Source organism: Eschscholzia californica, unplaced genomic scaffold (assembly GCF_041429995.1).
Source record: "Eschscholzia californica isolate CP2 unplaced genomic scaffold, dmEscCali1.0.p SCAF_3, whole genome shotgun sequence".
In the NCBI taxonomy this organism is placed as follows: Eukaryota; Viridiplantae; Streptophyta; class Magnoliopsida; order Ranunculales; family Papaveraceae; genus Eschscholzia; species Eschscholzia californica.
This window is the reverse complement of record NW_028238420.1, coordinates 57,217,730-57,239,821: the sequence shown is the minus strand read 5'-3', so window position 1 is coordinate 57,239,821 and position 22,092 is coordinate 57,217,730. Positions and strand designations below refer to the sequence as shown.

The 22,092-nt window shown below is 35.9% G+C and overlaps 3 protein-coding genes across 3 annotated transcripts; all 3 read left to right on the top strand.

Annotated features, from left to right (window-relative positions):
- The first annotated feature begins 2,981 nt into the window (after positions 1-2,981).
- On the top strand, positions 2,982-6,255 carry LOC147552296 (Major facilitator superfamily protein). Its single transcript, XM_086670759.1, has 5 exons — positions 2,982-3,189; positions 3,301-3,415; positions 3,731-3,948; positions 4,153-4,700; positions 5,015-6,255. The coding sequence occupies exons 1-5, from the start codon at positions 3,187-3,189 to the stop codon at positions 5,913-5,915; spliced, it is 1,785 nt and encodes a 594-aa protein (XP_086526885.1). The 5' UTR covers positions 2,982-3,186; the 3' UTR covers positions 5,916-6,255.
- Positions 6,256-10,597: 4,342 nt separating this feature from the next.
- Positions 10,598-16,648, top strand: LOC147552295 (pyrophosphate--fructose 6-phosphate 1-phosphotransferase subunit beta-like). The gene is made up of 16 exons (XM_086669268.1): positions 10,598-10,953; positions 11,029-11,190; positions 11,287-11,408; positions 12,860-12,913; positions 13,003-13,109; positions 13,717-13,822; positions 13,905-13,968; positions 14,132-14,220; positions 14,318-14,449; positions 14,595-14,765; positions 14,859-14,974; positions 15,179-15,290; positions 15,591-15,675; positions 15,861-15,905; positions 16,211-16,279; positions 16,374-16,648. Exons 1-16 carry the CDS (start codon positions 10,779-10,781, stop codon positions 16,448-16,450), a joined length of 1,686 nt encoding a protein of 561 aa, XP_086525394.1. The 5' UTR covers positions 10,598-10,778; the 3' UTR covers positions 16,451-16,648.
- An 839-nt stretch (positions 16,649-17,487) lies between these two features.
- On the top strand, positions 17,488-20,810 carry LOC147552294 (plant UBX domain-containing protein 4-like). Its single transcript, XM_086669269.1, has 4 exons — positions 17,488-18,185; positions 18,758-19,055; positions 19,961-20,056; positions 20,182-20,810. Exons 1-4 carry the CDS (start codon positions 17,776-17,778, stop codon positions 20,560-20,562), a joined length of 1,185 nt encoding a protein of 394 aa, XP_086525395.1. The 5' UTR covers positions 17,488-17,775; the 3' UTR covers positions 20,563-20,810.
- The last annotated feature ends 1,282 nt before the right edge of the window (positions 20,811-22,092 follow it).

Below are 22,092 nucleotides of genomic sequence, written 5' to 3'. Positions count from 1 at the left end.
ATTCTCCATGTACAGAGACCATATCCGATCGAATTCTACAATGTAGAAACAGTTCAGACACCTGGGAAATGGGATCGCCGTCATAGCCCGAGTAAGAATACCCTGCTACTTCGACAAGAGATCGCAATAAAATTGCGTCAAAGGGTGGAAGTGAACATGTTACAGAACTTGGAATTAGAGTTAAATCTATAAGATCACCAAATACACATGAATTCAACAAAAAGTGAGCTGCAAGATGGGTAACATAGACTTTACTACGGAGATGGATATAGAAATACGAAGTGTAATGCCGACCGGGGTGGAAAGGTAAGTTAATACTTATATTAAATCTCTTATAGGATAAACGGTACGAACTCATGAGCCACAAAGTTAATCGATGGATCCAAACTGTCCTAATTTGATTCCAGGAGGTGAAAGTTATTTGGGTGTAGTAATGGAGGGTGATAGGATGAGATCGAGGGTTGAAATTAAATTCAGTAGAGATTGAAGAGATGTGTGAATCTAGGGTTAGTTCATCGTTTATCATGAAAGCGATGAAAATAACTACCATTAGATGAGCACGAAGCTCGACCTCTAACGATGCACAGCTAATCACAAAAAGAGGAATTAACATAGACATGCAAGACAAATTAAATGTGTATCTATAGGTCAGTATAGATGTGTTAAAAGGTTGTAAGAGAAATACTACAAAAAGATAACTAGAAGAGGCGATTGGTCTCTAATGGCTTAAGATGATCAAAAGCCTGATCTGAGAAAGTCATAACTATGGTTCGTCTAGATTAAACGGAGGAAGAAGATAGAAATTACAAAGACAATAAAATTAAAAGAGATAAGATTCAGAAGGACTTCCCTCTGGTAGAAAACTAAGATCTGAAGAGGATAGCCAGGTGATTCTATTCATGAATATTCACTACATCTTTAGATCCTTTTAGGCTTTGCATCTTCTCTAGTTGTTAGGATGCTGAATCGCTCCTAGGGTTACTGGAAATAGAATGAAGATGAAGAAACCCTAGGTGAAGTTATTGAAACCTATCTTTTCTTATGATAGATTCTTTGAGATTTGTAAGGAATTGATTTTGGTTGTGGTTGTAATTTCTTGCTGTCCAAACCGAAATTTCTCGAAGTAGATCAAGAAGCTTCAGAATTTAGGGTTACGATTTGGGGAAAAAGGAGAAAAAGGAATCGCAGTGCTGACGTCACTCGACACCTTCTCTCTCCTCAAAAACCCACCAAGTTCCAATGCTTTGCTCAATTAATTTGCCATATCAAAGAAATGCATAGTATAGAGAACGAGGAAAGTATGTTCCAAGATCCTAATTAAAAACTCAAACTCTACGAAATTGACAAAAATGTAAAAATATCGTTGTTAGTGTCGTTGATGAAAAATCTACAGATGTTACGATACTACCAATCCATTCCCTTTCTCTCTTTCTCTCTATAATTTACCAGGAGATTTAGCATACAATGATACAAACATTTAATTTCTCTAACTAATCGAGTATAATTATGAGAATTGTGAATTGAATTTCCCTTACCAAGTATAATTTTGATTTGGAATAGGTAATTATCCAATATAATATGAGAATCGAATTTCCCTTACCAATCATAATTTTCATTTAGTTCAACAAAAAAAAAAATTATAATGTTCATTTGGACTAGGTGTTGCTCTAACTTGTCGAATATATAATATAAAAACTGAATTTTCATTTGGTAGTCTTGCACTTCAGTGTTAATGAAGATTCCAATATATGGAATGAATTTGAATTTGGATTTGATGCCTGTGCTTGAGGACAATGAGGAGATGCATCACTTTCTTCCTGCCTACTCTTTTTTTTGTTCTTTTGTCGGACAGAAATGAGTAAAGGGAATTAGGTAAGTTAAACCATATAAAGTACTTAATCATTTTGAATATTATAACCCTAAAATCAATTTTTGGATTTGACATTTTTCTAACCTTATTCATTTGGTGGGGTTTCATACCCTACCTTTATAGATGAATCTTTTGTCTCCTTTTCACATTTTAGTGAATCTCAATGAATATAATGAGAATACTAAATTAGTAAATTTCTAATACAAAATAGTTGAAGTAGAACCATGAAAGAGTAGGGTAGGTGCACGAACTAATTAGAGAAGTGATTATAGCCTTCTGCCAAGATTTAAGGCCAGAGAGTCACACTTTCAAAGTTCTCTTTAGCCACCCGCACATATAAAGTTTATTCTTTTATTCATTTAGTCGCTTGCAGGAGAGCTTTTAAGTTTTAAGTAGTATGCATTAAGTAACGAGCGCTTGAGCCTGGATGTGACACTTCTTGACCTAAAATTTTTCCCATGTTCATCTTTCTTGCACTTGCAGACATGGGAATAAAATAAAGAATACCTACAACTCGGATGTTATCAAAAAGTCCATAACTTGGTACAAATACAATCCTTTTACGCCTCTTCCTTGACGAAGAAGACAATGGGAAAAGAAAGAATATGTACATAGACAAGTGACCTAATTGAAGAAACTTGAGGAATACAATTGGTACTACAATAGTGATATCTAAACATTCCTAATGTAGACAGGTATAAGATGATATCTAAACTTGAGGAAAACAGTCAAGAGAAAAGAATAAACATTAGTATTTTTCTAAGAAATAATAAATATTGGTTAAAGATGATAGAATTTTTTCAAAATTCGATTTGTTTTTTTAACTTTTATCGTACAGGACAATATATAACATGTAATTTTAACCTTGTGGGGGTATGAAAGTGACCTATTGTACTATGTAGTCACTGCATTACTTGAAGACATTATTAGAACCACCAAGTGCACATATATGGTTAAGTTATTTGTTGGGTTTATTTTGTCATTTTATAGTGATCATTATGATAAAAAGATAAGGCCATAAATTATGTGCATGGTCCCTAGCTTCCTCAATCTTCACCACAAAAGAAGATGTGGTATTAATAAAGCATCTACTCACTTTACACCCCTTCTCAATATCACATCATTCACATACACACACACACACACACACACTCTCTCTATAGATGTATATATAAATGTATTAATCAATCATTCCTTCCTATCTCTTCCCCTACTATTTCTCTTTAAAAGCTCACACATCAACCAACATTAGTAATCATTCTCCTATTGAGTAGCTCATCACATTTCATCCCTTTTCTTACTTTCTCCCTGTGAATATGGTAACTAAGCTGTAATATCAATCTATCAAAGTCTAAATTTAGATACTCTTCCTCTTCTTCTCTTTTTGACAATTTTCTCTTGTTGTTTGTTATTTGTTTCGATTTTAACAGGTTTCAGCGGTTACCCATGTCGACGGTGAAGACGATGGAAGTGTAGTGGATTTTCGTGGAAAACCTATAGATAAATCTCGTAGTGGTGGCTGGCTTGGAGCCGGTCTCATTTTAGGTAGTCTTCTATCACTACATCATTTTTGTGCATATATAAGATAAGTGATGTATATAAGCTACTCTAATAGAAATGATGCAAACTCTAAAGGCAAGTATTGGTAGTATACTTTATACTCCAACTAAAGTTAGCCTAGTAATATTTTCGTCGGTATATGTTTGAATTCCTGCTAATGACCATAGATCTCTTCCATCACTACATCCTTTTTGTGCATATATAAGATAATTGATGTATTGGTAGTGGTACTGGAAACTCATTAATTTGTAGCTCGTAGTTATTTAGTACTAATTTGTGATTAATGTGTTTTTGTTTTAGGAAGCGAACTTGCAGAAAGAGTTTGTGTCGTTGGTATCTCGATGAATTTAGTGACTTATTTAGTCGGAGAGTTGCATATTCCAACATCAAAATCGGCAACTATAGTCACCAATTTTATGGGTACTCTCAATCTTCTTGCACTTCTTGCTGGTTTCTTGGCTGATGCAAAACTAGGCCGGTACTTGACTGTTGCAATATTTTCTACCATAACTGCAGTGGTAAGTCCAAAGCTCGATGCTTATAACGTGAATTACTATTAGACCGACTGGCGACTGATTGTTATTACTATTGATGCCATTTGTGACCGTTATAATGTGTTTCCGATAAAAAAAATCTGTTATAATACCTATGGTTAATGAGTAATGGAACTTTACAACATCGCTTTTATCATTTTAAAATGTCCGTTATGTTGTTAATTCCAGGGAGCGGTTTTATTAACAGTATCAACAAGCATTCCAAGTATGAGACCTCCACCATGCGATGAGGTAAGAAAGCAACACCATCAGTGCATAGAAGCCAATGGCCACCAACTTGCCTTGCTATACATCGCCTTATATGTAATTGCTTTGGGTGGTGGAGGTATAAAATCAAACGTGTCAGGGTTTGGTTCAGATCAATTCGACCTAAATGATCCTAAAGAACAGAAAGCGATGCTCTTTTTCTTCAATAGATTTTATTTCTGCATCAGTATTGGGTCATTATTTGCTACGACGATTCTGGTTTATGTACAAGATAATGTGGGGAGAGCTTGTGGATATGGGATATCGGCCGGGGCGATGGCTATTGCTGTTATTGTTTTGCTCGCTGGAACACCATTTTACCGGTTAAGGAAGCCTAGAGGAAGTCCATTAACCATTATATGGAGGGTGATATTTTTGGCATGTAAGAAGAGAAATTTGCCTCACCCTTCTCATCCTAGCCTATTGAATGAGTATGATAATGCTAAGGTTTCTCATACCCAAAGACTTAGGTAAGATTTCCTCAATATAGTTTTTTCCTATCATAATAGCAAACCGCGTGACATCGCAGATGCCATTGTATATGGGTCACAAATATGTTCAGAGTGATGAATCGGTAGTACGCTACCATTATCACTTCAACTACCATATCTGTGACCCACGTACAAAATTTGAAACAAAACGTTCGTGAGTATCAACCTCTTTTTTCACAACAATGGCTATATCATGTGGTCCGATAATGTAGTTCATTTAAAATTTCATGTAAAACCACATATATTTCACTTTGCTAGCTTCCTTATAACATTCTTTTATTGTGATAAATTAGGTGGCTAGACAGGGCAGCAATAATAGATATACCAAAGACAGCTGAAGATGGGACATATAATTCTTGGTTTGTTTCAACAGTAACACAAGTTGAAGAAGTCAAAATGGTACTAAAACTCATCCCAATTTGGTCTACTTGCATTTTATTTTGGACGGTTTACTCTCAAATGACAACATTTTCAATTGAACAAGCTACATTTATGAATCGAAAAATCGGCTCTTTCGTTATTCCTTCAGGATCAATGTCTGTTTTTCTCATTCTTACTATCTTAATCTTCACTTCCCTTAACGAAAAACTTATCGTTCCTATTGCTCGGAAATTCACTCATACTACTCAAGGAATTACAAGTCTTCAAAGAATTGGAGTTGGCTTATTTTTCTCTGTTATGGGTATGGTTGCTTCAGCTATTGTGGAAAAACAAAGAAGATTGGTTGCTAATCAAGACAATATAAGAATAAGTGCTTTTTGGTTAGTCCCTCAATTTTTTCTAGTCGGAGCGGGCGAAGGATTCGCTTATGTCGGACAACTCGAGTTTTTTATAAGAGAAGCACCAGAGAGAATGAAGTCTATGAGTACAGGATTGTTTCTTACTACTGTCTCAATGGGTTTCTTTGTTAGTAGTCTATTAGTGTCTTTAGTGACTAAAGTGACAAAGAAAAGTTGGATAAGAAGTAATCTTAATAAAGGGAAGTTAGACAACTTTTATTGGATGCTTGCAGTTTTGGGAGTTGTGAATTTCTTGGTGTTTCTTGCTTTTGCTATGAAACATCAATATAAGGTTGAACAATATAATGGTTCAAATGATAGTTCGAAGGAACTTGAAAGTTGGAAGGAGGAGAAGAATGGTAGTACTACTTTTGAAGATATTGAGAAGAAAGAGAATGTTGAAGGGGTATGTTGAAGAGAAGATTAATAGTTTCGAAGACATTCACGTGCTCCGCGAATGTGCTATGAGATTTATAAGAGAATTATGGGTTATACAGAAAGTAGGATTGTCGTATCAATAGAATTGTTGTCCGATGTGCACGACGAATATTTGATGCTTATTTCCTTTCCCTTGTGAGTCTTCTCGAAAGCCAAACGTTTGTAAAAATTAAGAAGGTGAAGTGAAGGTGTGTTTATAGGTAATTTTGCAATTTGGGTTGTAGGACGTCAAATTTCGAAAAAGAAAGTAGTGTTTGTAATTCATATTAAAAGGTTTCCTATATGATACTAGATATAACCCATGCCTCCGGCACAGACATTGTTGTTGAGCAGATGTCGTGTTATAAGTATTGGACCTCCCGCTATCAAAATTAATGATGATCGCTTACCAAAAATAGACCCAACCAAAGCGTAAATGTTCAAAAACAAATAACAGAATTCAAAATACTTTCTTTACATTTATGGAATAATTAGAAACGGATACGTCCATTAGAAAATTTGCAACAAAAAAAAATTACACTATTTGTAACGGTAGCATTGTTTGATAATCTTCATTGACTTCTTCGAATTTCTTTTCCAAACTCTGCTTGACATCTGCCGATAGAGTGAGAATAACGTTAATTAGAATAGAAAAAGTAGATTACTCAATTAAGTTAAAGTCTTTTTCGTGAGAGATTTAAAGGTTAATAAAGAATATAAGCATAATTAATGAAATTTATCAGCAAAAAAAATGTGAAATAAGGGATGGAAATATGAGAGACGATAACATAAGAAGAACATTACCTGGTACGGGAAGTGCATCAAAGAGGGAGACTGCTGCTTTTGATTTAGGGAATTTTTTTTTTTATTTGTTTATAAATAAATATCCCATAAAATATTGGATAAAAACAGTCCCTCTTAATTGAGATTTTTTTTTTAACATTCAAATTTTGCTTTTCTGCTTCTCTTCTTTATAAAATAACTAAGAAAGAAATTAGTAGTAGGCCTTACCAGTTTGATGTTTGATGTTTGTTGCGTCACCGAAAGTCTAATTTGAAGACCAATGATAGTTCTTGTTACGGTAGTTGGACCTGAAAAACAAAGAGAACATTTCAACTCATTTGGGTTTCACATAAAGGGTCTATTATACTCGAGTTATTGAACTTTAAATTAATTACCATCTACTTCTTTGGTAAAAGATAAAAAGTATGGTGCCAGATAGATCATCTTTGCTTTTACGAAAGGCAACTAATTTCACCATTTATACCTTTGATCTAAATGGAAAGCATTATTTGAGATAGCCACATAAAGACTTGAGAATTAGTAATTATGGTTGACTCAATGTTGAAGGCATACATTCTAGTCTAATTAATCACTCCATCGTATTAATGTCAATGTGACTCGAGGATGAGTACATGGCATGAAGTGTAAAATTAAACCAGATAAAAATACAAACACTATATACAAACAACGTAATCAACCATTTGATCTAATTGCACCAACCAACCAAATAACATAAGGGTTATCTCTCCATTGTATTTTTTTTTGAATTGGTAAGCGTGTGCCTCGAACCCTCGACCTTTAAGTTGGAAGACTTACCTCTTAACATAAGGGTTGTTGGCCAATTTCTACTTGAGACAATTGCACCAACCAACCAAATAACATAAGGGTTAATCTCTACTTGAGACAAGGGTTGTTAGCTAATCTCTCCATTGTATCAATGTGAATATGACTCGAGGATGAATAATTACGCAAAAATTGAGAATATATGGCATGAAGTTAAATATTAAAGCAGGAAAAAAAATACAAATATCTATCCAAGCAACGTAATCCACCTTTTGAGCCAATTGCACCAACCAAACAAATAACATAAGAGAATGATTTCAGCTTTGTACGACAATTATAAGCACAGCACAACATATGGCAATAGTATAATAATCAATGTAAGAATCTATGTTGAAGGCATGTATCGCATTCTCATTAATCTCTCTCTTATTTCAATGTGAAAAGACTCGAGTATTGAGGCATGAAGTGTAAGATCAACCAAACAAAAATACAAACAGATGCAACTACGGTACATGGCATAATATATTTCTTAACACTGCATTATTTTCTTTAAATGGTTAAATTAATTTTAGCTGGCTCAGTCACACTCCTGCCCTTAGTAAGTCGATCAAGTAGATGGGATGAATATGTGCAGAAAATCAAGATAAAGGGTAAACCACATTATTCATACTGAACGAAGAAAATAAAACAAATATAATGCTCTCAATCCTAAATCTGAAGTCTTAACAAAGTAACAATAAATAAAAATCAAAGATAACCAAAGACTAATCAACTTACTAACTAAATAGATAGAAAATGTAGAGCTATATTAGTTGAAACATAAACATCTACTCTTTTCCTATATCATTGTGTTTGAGTGATATTGCAAGATACAGATACTTGGGCATTTTAAAAACTACATTCATTTAACTATCCAGCAAGAAGCTGGTCATTATCATCATATAGCTCAAACAAACAAAAAATGTGTACAACAGATTAAAAAATAAAATCTATGGTTTTTAGTTTGAGTGCAACTTATCTTTTACAATGAAGATGTTTAGGACTTGAATGGATTCTCCTCTCGTCATTTCCAAAAAACAATTGACTATTATTTTCATCTTCAATCTTCTTATTAATTTCCACATTGTAGTTAAGGCATTTTATCAAACACCAGGATAACTATTTTGATTTTCATTAAGTGCGTTACTTAAATGCGATTGAAACAATGACTAACAATAACTGAAGAAAAATGGGACGGAATCGATTGAAAACCTACATTTAGATTGTAATCTATTTCTATTTAAATTACAAACAAAGAGAATTTAGGTTTTAGTGAACCTGAAATCATAAGCATAGAGATAGAGAGAGTTGAAGTCACTAAACTTCAAGTTAAATTATGAAACATGGCTAAAGAAATCAGAATCATACCTGTCCTCACCTTGATTCTTTTAAACCCTAAAACCAGAAATATGGAGAAAGATTATTAGTGGAAATAAAAAAAAACTTCATTTACTAATCACAACCCCAATAAGAGAAACACATAAGAAGAATCTAATCATGACAAAAAATACACGAAACATCAGACTCTCCGGTAACTTCTACACCAACAACTCCAGCTAACTACATCAATCAAAACATTTAATGTTTTCCCTAATACTAAATAGAAAACCCAAAAGGAAATAGAACAAAGAGCGTGAAGAGATCGCTTACGTACCCGTCGCAATCTGAGACAATGGCTAGTCTGGACACCCGTTAGACCCGAAGCGGACTCATGGTTTAGCTTTTGGACTGTCTATATAGCAAAACTAACAGTAAATTAACAAAAAAACTTATCCTGACTATCTATATAATTTCTGGAGTGTCTAAGTTAACAATAAACTCACGTCTCCAAGGCCTTAAGAGTTTTTTACTGAGATAAGTTGTTCTGACTTGAAGAAAAAGAATTCATCAAGAAAATGTAGTAGTCACAACCTCTGCAAAAAAGAAAAAGAAATCATCAAGAAAATGTTATAAAACATCAGCAAGATGTGAATGTAAAACTGACCAAGTAATTTAAAGCCTTAACATAACTTCAATGAAGCATCTCTACATACACTTGGTGAGCTAGAAGAACATTAAAAGAATAACTTCCTGCAATTTCTTCAATGAAGCATTTCTTCATACACTTCGTGAGCAAGAAGTATACTTTGAACATCAAAAGAATAACTTCCTGCAATTCATAAGAAAATTACCATTTTGTTGTTTCTTAAACTCTCAAGAAAAATAGAAAAAACACCTTCCGTTATGTTTTTTAGGTTTGTTAAAGAACTTCACTAAAATCTGATCCCCAAATCGAGAAAAACCCCAAGATAATGAAGAGGTGGAGGAAGAGTTATGGAAAAGAAACATGGGGGAACCGTTTCTTTGAGAGAGCTAAAGTCAATTAATGGAGAAAATTAAAGATGATTAACAGGGAGTTGAGAAGATGGAAAGAGAGCGAATTTATTTGAGAAAACTTAAGGGACGGGTTGAGAAGTTATTCTACTCCTTCAAAACGCATTAATAGAGGTTAACAAATAATTTTTTTTGATGAGAAGGTGATAAATCTAACGGTTAATATTAAAGATCAAATAAAATGGGCGGTTAGATTTATCTACTGGTTTGTCCCAGTCAACATTTTTCAACCTGTTTTATTATATAGATATTTTATTATATAGATGTTAAAATGTAAATTATTCGACTAAGTCAACGTTCCCTTTATCTTTCATTTCTCTTCTCTTTGGTTCATTGTTTCATCATTGCTTATATTTTGGGATCTCTAATTCTCGTAGTTACTAAAGTCAGACAACGACGATAGTAGTAAAGTCCCAGGAAATGGGGTCGTGTCTTAAGGCTCAAGATGTCTTAAATCATACTAATTCACTAACATTGTTCCTTTCATGATGTATCCATATTTTGTAATTGGAGTTCAAATCAATAGAAGAAAACCTAGAACTGTTGTAACTTGTAAGACAATTCATTTTCATTGCTCTATGCTGGAGCCTGCCACAAAATTTTGGTGCCTGCCCATAAAATCAGAATGAATTCTTCGTGAGCTTTTACTCAATAGGCTTGGACCTAGATGTGTGGCTTAAAATGGGCCGGTCATTTTCACGTGAGGTGAAATATGCGAATAAAATGGAATATTTATATGACAATTTTACCCTCGTAGGCCAACTACTTCCCTTGAAAAGCAACGAACATAAACACTACGGAGATCCCAAAGACGAGCACTTGCCTTGCCGATCCTCTTCTTTCTCACTCTAAAATCTCGCTCTCTCTTTCTCTCTAAGAAATCATGGCTTCTAACGGCGGCGCCACCGACGCCAAACAATCTCGCACCAGTCGTCTCGCTTCTTTCTACAGCGAAGTACAAGTTTCCCGACTAGATCATTCGCTTCCTCTTCCTTCCGTTCTCAGACAACCTTTCAATGTCGTCGATGGACCTAAAAGCTCCGCCGCTGGAAATCCAGGTAACTAACTTTTCAGATCTATTATTCAATGGATCGTAACGATTCATCACTCGATCTCATTACTTGTTTTGGCAGATGAAATCGCTAAGCTTTTCCCTTGTCTATTCGGACAACCTTCCGCCTCACTTGTACCAAGTGAATCTGGATTGGCTGGATCGGAGAAGAAGTTGAAGATCGGTGTTGTGCTATCTGGTGGCCAAGCTCCTGGTGGACACAATGTCATTTCTGGAATTTTTGGTGAGGATTTTGATTCTAGTTATGAATATGATTAGTGTTGCATGTGTTTAAAGATTCGATTTTGTTTTGGAGAATGATTTTTTTTTTCGGCTTTAGATTACTTGCAGGATAAAGTGAAGGGAAGTACTCTTTATGGATTCAAGGGCGGTCCTGCTGGGATCATGAAATGCAAATATGTTGAATTGAATTCAGAGTTCGTCTATCCTTACAGAAATCAGGTCTGAATTTGGGTTCTGTTTAATTGTTAATTGCTCTTATTCTTGTTAAGAGATAATGGAGATTCTTAAAAAGTTAGAAACTCTAATAATAAGAAATCTTAATTAATCATAATGTATAATAGAAAGATCTAGAATTGATATGGTCGATGCGGCTAGCCTACTGAAATTGTTCTCTTTTACGCGTATAATTTATGCTTGAATGTGTTATTGCTTATGATGCGAACATATTGGTCATATTTTTTTCATTAACAATTGTGAAGAACTGAAGGTGGTTAGATTTGTTACACTTTGGGATGTCTGGTTTGCATGTAAAGATTGAGAGATTTAAAATAAAACGTCCGAGAAGCAAAATGGTTAAGCGTGAAAGTGTTCTAGTATTGGCCCTATTGGGTCCTGTTTGCCTACCTACATTTATAGGGATGTCAAATATGTTTGATTATTAATTTAAAATCTAATGATCCATGTGGCATACTGCCATCAATTGGAATTGTCACATTGTTATTGTTGTGCATTAGTATTGGTGAACATTTTTTATGCATAACTGCGTGATTTTTTTTGAAACGGCATAACTGCATGATTCAAATTTCTAATGTCGTTAATTTTGAAACAAATATTTCTAATGTGGTACATTTTCTATCTGCTGGTAGTTTTCCAGTGATTGTTGTTCTCTGGGGAAGAGTCTTGGCATCTTCAATTTTCATCGAACTAATAGTCTAGACTTTTCATCACAACAAAATTGTGTATTTCTTACAGATGTGCTTGTGTACTGTTGTTCCTGCAGAGACACTCAGATAGTAGTCGGTAAAGTTAGATGGTTAATTCTCTGTTTGAATATACTTGTTCCAGTATACCCTAATAATCTACAGCTCTGCCTTGGTATCCCGGCTACCCCAGTAATTTTTTGGGGAATTCTCATACTCCACTTATGCATAGAAAGCATTACTGGATGGACAACTTCTTGTTAGGCCTGCAAGGCAGGAGTTTGATAAAATAAGGTTTAGAAATTTGAAGTTTGTAGCTGAAAACAATCACACCCTAATTTTTAAAGTTCATGTGTGCTAATTAGTAATTGATCCATAATGTTGCACTTAAAGAAATACCTTTAGCATACATTGGATGTGAAAATTTGCAAAAACTCCGTAGCATGAATGCATTGAGCATGGACAGTACTTCTTGGTATTCTTTTACCATGTCTGGTACTCCAAGACTTGCAGTCAATTCAGGGGGTATGATATTATATTTTTTTACCGTGACCACTACATCTTGTTTGTACTGCGACAAATGACTTAAGGATCATGAATATCACTAGATAAATCATAAATGTGTACAGAGGCCAGTCAGCTTTTGCAATATGCCACTCACTGTGTTAACGCGTCATACATTTGTTGCCAATCACTTAATCTATCTCCTTGTTAAACAGCTAGTAATATAACTCAAAAAACTTGGTGCAGGGTGGATTTGATATGATCTGCAGTGGAAGGGACAAGATTGAAACTCCGGAGCAGGTGCTTCACTTTTTACACGAGTTTTTCATTTTGTTTGCTGTGATTTATATTGACTATTAACTTTAATCTAACTTATGAATCATTTTCAGTTTAAACAAGCTCAAGAGACAGCAGCGAAGCTTGATTTGGATGGGCTTGTAGTTATTGGAGGAGATGACTCGAACACAAATGCATGCCTCCTTGCTGAAAACTTTAGGTACGGAAAATGACGGTTTTCCTTTCATATCTTATTGCACTTCTTAAGCACTGAACTGAACAAACCACAACGGGTTTGGCTTGCATATATTTTTCTATATGTAGTTTGTTTAGCCTGGTGCAGTTTCCATGATTTTTACCTTTTCCCGCATGATATAAATGACAGTTTGCAGTTGATTCTCTGAAGTAACTGATTTTGGCCGAAAAACTAATAATATGGTCCATCATTTTATTTTATCTTATGCTTTTTTCGGCAAAACTGCCCTGCATATATTTTCTTTTTATATCAATCACTCGACCCACTTCTTTTGGAGTCTTTAACAGCTGACAGCTCGTTCACTCTTTTCACCAATGTGACTTATTCATTGTTCCTCATAACATGCTCAAGCTGTCTAAGTGTTTTTTAATCTCAACAAGTGGTCTTCTTTGGGTATCTTCACAATTTTGTATCGTTTTATTTTTTACTACACAATTAATGTCATGTACTGTCTCTTGTTGCGATTATAACTTCCATTCTGCCAATGCAGTTAGATTTAAAAATGTTATGGTCAATTCATATTATCACCACGACATCATTGTTGATTCAAACTTATTTCTTTTGATTTCAGGGGAAGTAATTTAAAAACTCGGGTTATTGGATGTCCAAAGACCATCGATGGTGATTTAAAATGCAAAGAAGTTCCCACTAGTTTTGGATTTGATACAGCGTGCAAGGTGATCAATTGTTCAAAATTGTGACTGCATAACTGCAGTGTTTCTCAGTGATTAGAATTCTGATGTAAACTTTTAAATGCAGGTATATGCAGAAATGATAGGAAACGTCATGACTGATGCTCGCTCTACTGGAAAGTACTATCACTGTAAGATTTCTGTCTCGCTTACCAGAAAAGAACAAGTTACTGACTTTGAAATGTCATAAGTTCTTCTTTTCAGTCTGACCATGTCTTCTACCTCCACTTATACTCTATTTGCAACCTGTTGAGCCCCCGAAACTTTTTGTATGACCAATTTTCTGTCTGGCAGTTGTAAGACTTATGGGACGTGCAGCTTCTCACATTACCTTGGAGTGTGCTTTGCAGACTCATCCTAATGTCACCATTATCGGTGAAGAGGTGCTCTTACTATCCTTCTTCAGTTTCACAAGACAAGCTTCTAATGGAGTTGCTGTCCCTTGAATGTTTCTCTGATGGACGTTGAGTCTTTCTGCAGGTTGCTGAAAAGAAACAAACTTTAAAGAATGTAACAGACTACATCACAGATGTCATCTGCAAACGTGCAGAACTTGGCTACAACTACGGAGTCATACTCATTCCTGAAGGTCTAATTGATTTCATTCCTGAGGTATAACTAAGTCTCTTATTATAAAAAAAATTCGGTTTAATAAACCCTAGCTACTAATTGTGAATCTCTGATAAAATGATGTTTACTGATCTTCATTTATGTAAAAAGCTTTAATAATTTCTGTTTGTCCATTTTACTATTACAGGTACAACAACTGATTTCAGAGCTGAATGAAATTCTAGCTCATGATGTTGTGGATGAAGCTGGTGCATGGAAGAACAAGCTCCGTGATCAGTCTCATCAGCTCTTTGATTTCTTGCCTCAAGCAATTCAGGAGCAATTGATGCTTGAAAGAGACCCACATGGAAATGTGCAGGTAACTGCTTTATGTGTGAATATTCATCAACAAGTCGAAGTTTGATCATATTGTCATTACACTTTGTAATGCTCAACTTTTTTACACGTTTAGGTCGCCAAAATTGAAACCGAAAAGATGCTTATCCAAATGGTTGAAACTGAGTTGGAGAAAAGGAAGCAGGAAGGTGTATACAAAGGACAATTCAAAGGGCAATCCCACTTTTTCGGGTAACTATCAACTTAACGGCTTAAATTATGTCTCAGAAAATTGTTAATGACATGCTACTTTATTTACTTTCTTGGAGTTAATGTGAAAATAATGATACCCTTAAAGCATTATATGTTAAATGCTAGACCAACTTTGATCCAGATTTGGTGTTTTACAGTGTTTTATTAGATAACTTTACACATTATTTCCTTTCTGACTTGCAGTTACGAGGGGAGATGTGGTCTGCCAACAAATTTCGATTCTACCTATTGCTATGCATTGGGTTACGCAGCAGGAGCACTTCTTCAGGCTGGAAAGACAGGGCTCATATCCTCAGTATGTTATTTTAATCATTTCTATTTTAGTTAAAGTTTAAACTGAGAACTACGGTAGTGTTTCTTTTCCTTCTCTAAGTCAGATCTGTAATCTGACTCAATGTCTGAATTGACTCGAGTCCGATCTCAGGATGTTTGTTTTTGTCTGACTTATCTGAATGGCTGGTTTAGGTTGGTTTTGGGTCCATTTGATTCGGACAATTCAGATTCAGACTATGAGGGAAAAACCCACCACCTACGCATGAAAATTGCTACTTCATCCAGTATATTTACTTTCTAACATTTGTGATTATGTTACCAGGTTGGAAATTTGAGTGCTCCCGTTGAAGAATGGACTGTAGGTGGGACTGCATTAACTGCACTGATGGATGTGGAGAGGAGACATGGTATGTATCCATTCTCATCATAAATCTTAGACTCCCAATTTTCTGGATATCCTGTTATTTTTAGTTTACTAGTTTCTCCGAAAATTACAATCGTAAGATTGAAGCCTGTTTTCCATACCATCGAGTGTTAAATTTAACCGATAAAACATGTTTCAAACTGGTATCTTTTTCCCTGATAATTTCAGGTAAATTCAAGCCTGTTATCAAGAAGGCAATGGTGGAGCTTGAAGGTATGGTTAGCTTCATTTGTTATATGCTCTTACTCATCAACAATTCACTCCATGACTTCTGTGTAGTATCAACTACGCCCTTTTACCTTATTATTTTGTGACTACTTGGTTCCATATCCAACCAAATATGCCAACAAAGTTTATGTCAAGGAATTGCTCTAAGCAGTTGAGGGTGGGATGGGACATGGGCCAATCCCAATCCCCACTGGTCTGAGCTGACTAGCTGAGTAACTTAGGGTTTCACATGGGATCGATTTGAGTAATGGTCCGAAGAAAGAGAACTTACAATATTGATGAAATTGCAGGTGCACCATTCAGAAAATTTGCATCACTGCGAGAAGAGTGGGCAATTAAGAACCGATACATCAATCCAGGTATGTAGTGAATTTGTTTAGACGGTCTCATATATGAGCCACGAGTGAATAGAAGCCATGAACATCTAACTATGCAACTTATTCTTATGAACAGGTCCCATTCAATTTCATGGTCCAGCATCCAACGCCCTTAACCACACTCTGCTTTTAGAGCTCGGAGCCCAAGCTTAAGGATATATTTATTTTGTGGTAGTCAGACCTAGTTTTGTCAGAGTTATTTTTTCTCAAGAAGTAAAAAGACTCGATTAAGATGCATTGTCTTTCATTTACTTTGTGTTAGCAACGGATCAAATAAGACTTGTAATGTCGTTTTTGGGCGTTCTATATTTGTACTTTTGTACTCTCTTCTTAAGTATGGAAGTTTAAATAGTGTCCTTTTGGGTTGGTTAAGAGCAACTCCTATGCGACGTACAAAGATAAGATTACATATGTGACGTTCAAAGATAAAATTACATGTGTAAATGGGAAGTAGAAAGTGAGTTGTTTTTGACAATTAGACCTGTTTTATATTAGCCGGTGTTTTGGGGAAATAAGCAAAATTTCTGGGATGGAAACAATTTTTTTTTGGTTCCTCCAAACACTACCCATTTCTTCTTCCACCATCTTCTTTCTCACCAACATCAACTCCGGCGGCCATTATTTCCGGCGACAACTCCGGTCATCCATCTCTCTCTTCATCCCTCTGTCTTCTCTCTCTCTCTTCATCTCTCTGTTTCCTCTATATTCTCTCTCTCTCTCTCTCTTCATCCCTCTCTTTCCTCTATCTTCTCTCTCTTTCCTCTATTTTTTTTTTCAAATTTCGGCGAATTTCGCCGGAACCCTCGTCTGGTAGAACCAGGCGAAGCTCGCCTAAATTTGGACTCCAGATCCAGACGAACGGTTCCGGCAAAGGGACCATTCCCTTCGCCGGAACTTAGAGAGAGAGAGAGAAATACAGAGAAAAAAGATTGAAGAGAGAGAGAGGAGAGAGAGAAGACAGAGAGGAGAGAGAGAAGACAGAGAGGAGAGAGAGAAGAGTTGCCAGAGAGGAGAGAGTGAGATCCGGTCGGTGGTTGTCGAAGAGGGAGAGTTGGCTGGAGAAGAAGAGTTGGCCGGAGAAGAGAGATAAGGTGCATTTGGTGTCCCTTCGCCGGAACTTAGAGGGAGAGAGAGAAATACAAAGAAAAAAGATAGAAAATAGAGAGAGGAGAGAGAGAAGACAGACAGGAGAGAGAGAGAAGAGTTGCCAGAGAGGAGAGAGTGAGATCCGGTCGACGGTTGTCGGAGAGGGAGAGTTGGCCGGAGAAGAGAGATAAGGCGCGTTTGGATCGATTTTTTTTTTGTTTTCCACCGTCTTCCCCGGAAACTTTTTAACTTTCCCCAAAGCGGTGGCCTTTATATTTTGGTTATGGTGAATAATCTTATTAACCCAGACCGACTCCAACCAATTTTTCCTACACCTATATAATTTACCTAATTAGTAAAGTAGTAACGCCTAAGATAATATACTTTTAGTGATGGATAATTTAGAAGATGAAAACAAAATCTTGGTTCAAACTTTTTGTGAAATCACAACTTCCTCTCCAGAAGAAGCTCTGTTCTTCTTAGAAAGTCATAACTGGGATCTCGATTCTTCTGTTTCTACTTTCTTAGAGAACAATAATCCCATCACCGACACTAACCCTAATTACCAATCCGATTCTCCATCTCCACCATCAATTCCAGTTCCATCTCTTACCCAACAACAACCTTCAATTTCATCCAGTTTTCAGTCGATGGCTTCTCGACCAGACAAAAAACCAGTGAAACCTTCTGCTAGGCGTCCTGGAGATATTCGTACTCTCTCTGATTTGAATCGTCCTTCTGGTCCTGATTCTGATAGTGATTCAGATGGTCCTCAGGAGTATTTCACCGGCGGCGAGAAGAGGTATATTGATTCTCTTCATACTCTTTCATCGTAACGGATAATACTTGTCTTGAATTTGGAAACCCTATAACTGATTGGATTGTTTTGCTTCAGATTTTAATCTTTTTTCCGGAAAAAAAAACCCTAGAGATTAATCAGTTTCCAATTACCCTATTATCTTGAAACATGTTGCTGAAAATTTATCAGTTTTGGGGGTTGGGTTTCTAGAACCTAAATTTTAGATTGGAAAAGAACCCTGGAATTATATTTACAGATAGATTTAGGGTTAGATATATTGCAAAGTTTAGTTCAATGGGTGATCTGTAGTTTTATGCTAGTTGAGATCTTTCTTACTTGGATTGATAAAATGAATTGTTACTACGAGTTTGACTGTTTGAGTTATGACTGTAATGGAATTTCGCCCGATTGAGTGATTGATTGATTTACTTGATCCCTGTAACTGAAATTGGAGTTGTTGTTTGGAATGTGTGTTTCTTTTATTAACTTAGGATGTGTTTCTTGTTCACAATAGAAACCTGTATAGTGCTTTTCATTGACTAACTTGCATATAAAAATTACCGTTTTTATTGCAGTGGAATGGTTGTACAGGGTTCTTCTAAAGGAGGTAACGATGTTGATGCAATATTTAATCAAGCTAGGGAATTGGGAGCCGTGGAAGGGTCTACTGAAAACCTTCATCCATCTTCAAGCTCGAGAAGTTTTACTGGGACTGGTAGACTTCTATCTGGAGAAACTGTAGCAGCGGCGGCGTCTAACCCTCAGCAACCAGAACCTATAACTCACAGCATTGTTTTTTACAATAACGGATTCACTGTGAATGATGGGCCTCTGAGGAGGTTGGATGACCCTGAAAATGAATCTTTCTTGGAGGTAACATCAATCTGTCTTCTTAATTATGATTTTTATACTCTTAGTTAGTTTAACTCATAATGATATGTCTCACTAGAAAATTGAATATGCATGAGTCAATAAAATTGCTAAGTATACGATAGTTCTATGATGCGCTATTAATCAAGGCTTGTTTCTGTTGTTAGAAAATCTAAGTCCACTTTTTAGCAAATCTTTCAAATAAAAAACAGTTCATTGTTAAGTCTCCAAATCTTGAGTTTCTAACAACTCCTGTTCTGTTTCTTTTAGAACCCTATTAAAGCCTTGATGTATAGGAGCTTCGTTTCCATTTTGTGAGGACAAAAGGGGTCTCCCCCTCTCTTTTTCTTAATTAGTATTCTCTAACTTATAAAAGGCAGAGGAGTTCCGGTACCAAACAATAGCAGTCCAAAAGCAAAAAAAAACTTTTAGTACGTTGCAATGAAGCGTGTATATCAAGATATAAGCTTGGGTACACCTAATGAATCCTTTTTAACCTTAACACCTCACTCATCTAACCGACATCAGTATCCATACTATGACCAGTTGCTTAGTCTAGCTGGGTTTCAATAAAATATTCATGGTTTTAATTTGGAAGATGCTGTCTCGATGGGCCCAGATTCCTATTATTAACAACATAATTCTTAGATTGGCCATTAGTTGCGAGTTATAATATAAACTGGACTTTCGGAATGAAATTAATTATGTTTCATTGTAGAGGAAAGTAAGAAACTATGAGGTTGCTCTTGTAAGTCTAGGCTAAACTCAGCCTGAACTTATTATAGGCTTATAGCTGAAGATATAATTGCTGTTTATGCTTAAACTACTACACATTGACTAAAATTTATATTTTATACCTTTATATTGATTTATATTATGTATGATGATCGATCACTTATGGAATTCAGAGCATTAGAAAGTCTGAGTGCCCAAAAGAGCTTGAACCCGCAGACAGGAAGTCCGCAATTAGCGTTAATCTCATAAGGAGGGAAGGAAACTGCCCTGTATGTCGTACTTAACTCCTTCCTCAACTTGTCACTCTTTTTGGTCATGAGAGAAACTTTTTGTGTCATTCTCTCCTAGCTTGACTTGCTTTTCTTGTCATTTCTCTTCTGCAACTTTAATGTAGGAACCAGAGAAACCGAAAGTTGCATTTCAGGGTGTAGGGAGAACTTTAGGTAGCAGCAGCAACACAACCGCCCCTGAACCAACATCTGCAGTCACTCCTCTCTCTAGTGCTCCGGCCCCAACCATGGGTCTAATCGTAGATAATGCTTCGCCTTCAACCTCGGTTCAACTTCGTTTAGCTGATGGGACACGGATGGTTGCCCGATTCAATTATCATCATACCATCAGTGATATTCGTGCCTTCATCGATGCTTCCAGGCCAGGAGGAGCGAGAAGTTATCAGTTGCAGACAGTGGGTTTTCCTCCCAAGCAACTTACTGATGTGAATCAAACAATTGAACAAGCAGGACTTGCCAACTCTGTCCTAATCCAGAAACTCTGAGAGTCACTTCATGGGTAAAATGTTTCTGTGATTAGATATCTAGACAAAAAAAAATCAGTTTTATCTTATTATCTTCTTTGAACTGTGTGGGGGTATGATAACATATTATTACTTGTGTAATTCTACTACTCATGGTTTAAGTGTTTCCTGCCCATTATGTTTTCTAGGTTTAACTTGTACGGATGGATATATGTCATGAACATATTTTCTTTGGTTATATTTTTTTTTGATGAAATATTCTTTGGTCATATTTGATGAATTATTTTTGAATTGTGTTAGAACTGTGGGTAGCTGTGTATAAGGTGGATGCTTTGGGGCATACAGTTTTAGTTGGGACATGAAGACTTTTAAGTCAATTTAGTTTTACCCAAATTGACGAGAGGCCTACTTAATTAATTCTAAACATCAATGTGTTTGTTTTTTATCTTGTCATCGTGTTCTCGTACTATAGCACCACAACTACCTCTGTCATTAGCACCACAACTACCTCTGTCATTCTGCGAAGACCCCGTAACCATCATAAACAGGATCAATGGTTTTCATTTAGAAACCGTCCTCTGATTGTTAGTGAAAGAAAATTTTGGTTCTATGCCCGAAAAACGAGCCCAAATAGGACCATAAACCCATCCCGCATAAGAAAATTCACCTGAAGTCATCCACATACAATCCAAAACATGGGCTCTATGCACCAAATCGTATTTCGAGGCAATGAAATATTTTTTTTTTTGTTTTAATTTTAACCTTCTATATATACTCTATTCCTTAGAAACCTCAAAGGATGAAGGCTTCTATTGTCCTCCCCCTGTATACCTCCCCAATGGCACATAGTGTATTTCCCTATAGGTAAGTTTTATAGGCGTCTCTAAATTTAGAGCATCTCTCCACAACATTCAAATTGACAACTCAATATTAAAATCAAATCTACACATCTAGGAAATGACACTTAACTTATTTTTGAGTTTTTAGAGTGTTGTATTGGAGATGTCTTTAAATTTAGGATCTCAATATCGATATTTAGGAAAGAAAAACTCAATTGAGCCTTGACACATACGAGAAATTGAGTTTCTTTTGAGTTTTGCATTGGAAAAGCTCTTATAAGGGGCCAAAACTTCCCTTTCGAAAAAAGAGGGGAAGCTATAAAGACACCTCCCACGTGTTAAAGATGCCCCCTTAACTTACAAACGGTCTCTCAATTTTGTCTCGACGGAGATGCCTTTAACAGTTGGACAATGTTTGGCGCGTGAGAATGGTTTGGGAATGAAGTGTGATTCGTAGGAATCACAATCTAAATTATTGTTCAGCTTGTGAAAATACAGGAGGAATCATATTCATCTGGAAATGTGATTTCCCCATAAGAGGGTAATAACAAACACAGGGAGGGGTGCATTTATGATTCACATTCCCCCTATCTGATTTGTTTTAGTCTTTAAGGACAAAGTTGTTGTCAATAAAATATTGGAGTGACTAATATTAAAATCATCCTTATCACAACCAAAAAAACTAAAAACCTAGGGTTTTAGCCTCCATGGC